This window comes from Amphimedon queenslandica, unplaced genomic scaffold, assembly GCF_000090795.2.
Source record: "Amphimedon queenslandica unplaced genomic scaffold, v1.1 AMPQUscaffold_13323, whole genome shotgun sequence".
NCBI lineage: Eukaryota > Metazoa > Porifera > Demospongiae > Haplosclerida > Niphatidae > Amphimedon > Amphimedon queenslandica.
The window spans coordinates 2,222-3,735 of NW_003546441.1; the positions used below are offsets into that span (position 1 = coordinate 2,222).

The following is a 1,514-nucleotide window of genomic DNA, read 5'->3' on the forward strand; positions in this document are numbered from 1 at the left end:
ATTTTGGACTGAAATTTGCCAAAATTATCCCTCCAAATTACCACGCTTTACTATACCTTCTTGCAATCGTTTTACATCACATTAACACTTAAATCAAAAAACAAGCTATTTACAAGTTGATCTCTTCATGCAATTTCCTACTTCTTACCTTCTTGTAGGCTGCGAAGTTGACTAACTGGCTAGTAGATCCTTTTGATGCTGCCATTACTAAGCCACACCTTTGTATTAAAATAGGGTGGGGTAGTCTCGCCTAGCCACCAGCCCCCCTCCGTGACGAGCTGAGCTGAGGCTGCTGACAGAGCAGTTTTACTTTAGCACTGTGCACTCACTGGCAGTCACTGCACTGACTGAGCCAGGTGGTAGTCAGACTAGCCAGGTGGCAGGTGCAGCAAAATATTGTTTTCATCATGACTTACAGTAATACTGGCAATCCTCTGGATTTGGCTGAAGTTAATAGCAACCTCTCGATCAAGAAGTGTTGGGACAAAGAGGAGGAGTATGTGAATGACTGGAAGCTAAGGGCGAGGAATGATGGTATGGAATTTTTGAATCGACTATTACAAGAGCTCTTAAAAATAAAGAGGATTGACTTAGTTGGAGAAATATTGAGCGATCCCGTGATTAAAAGGTTGATACAACCAATAAAACACACCTCTACTACTCTCCTTCAATCAAAAGTAACTGAAGAAAGGAACGAGGAAGAACAAGACTTGCTTTTACATAATAGGGAGGCACAAAAATGTAGGAAGTCAATATGTCGTACAGTGACTGTCGTACTACTATCAATACTCTTGGTCGCTTTGATTTGCTTCATTATTGTGCAAATAATTGCTTTGATTGAAGTTTCAGACATTGCTTGCAGCAAGGAAAAAGAAGCTGACAAAATAGTTGCTGAAGGTGATTCTGTGTCCTTATACACGTTAGATAAGAAATACGTAAACACGATTGAAATATCTGAAGAAGTCAAAAAAGGTGATAGCAAGCATAGTGTTACATTGGTTCTGGTCCCAACAGCTAAACTACAATATGATGTAATCTATGAATCAGAGTCTTGGAATGCAACAGCCTATGTTGCTGATTTCCCAATTATTAATAATATCTACGTATATCTCAATACTGGGTCCAAGTTAAACTTTGACATTTGGATTGGTAATGGCAACAATAAAAAATCAGCTACACTATACATATTTGATGATATTGATAACCTAAACGACTATATCAGGTACAGCGAAGTGAAGTCACCTGTATTTACAAAGAAAATACCAATCGAAGGAAAAGATGGAAAGCAAATACCACATAATGTAATCTTTACTTCTCCAGCAGATGGCTATTACTTCATCATCCTACTAGCACCAGAAGCGAATATCCAGTTTTCGTACACTGTTAACACTACGGAACTGGTTACTGACGTTGATCAATACACTTCTGACTACCCGTCCTGTGTAATTGATACAGAAAAGAATTGTACACTAAAAACTAGTGATACCAAGCATCCCACTAGCCAAAATCTTACC

At 38.7% G+C, this 1,514-nt stretch overlaps 1 protein-coding gene across 1 annotated transcript in view; it reads right to left on the reverse strand.

The window, feature by feature from the left end:
* The window catches only part of LOC100639320 (catalase-like), a 2,426-nt gene extending 2,221 nt beyond the window's left edge, over positions 1-205 (reverse strand). Inside the window, exon 1 of the mRNA XM_019998343.1 lies at positions 177-205. Coding sequence (XP_019853902.1) covers positions 177-205 — 29 coding nt within the window. The remainder of the gene's footprint in view (positions 1-176) is intronic.
* Positions 206-1,514: the final 1,309 nt, after the last annotated feature.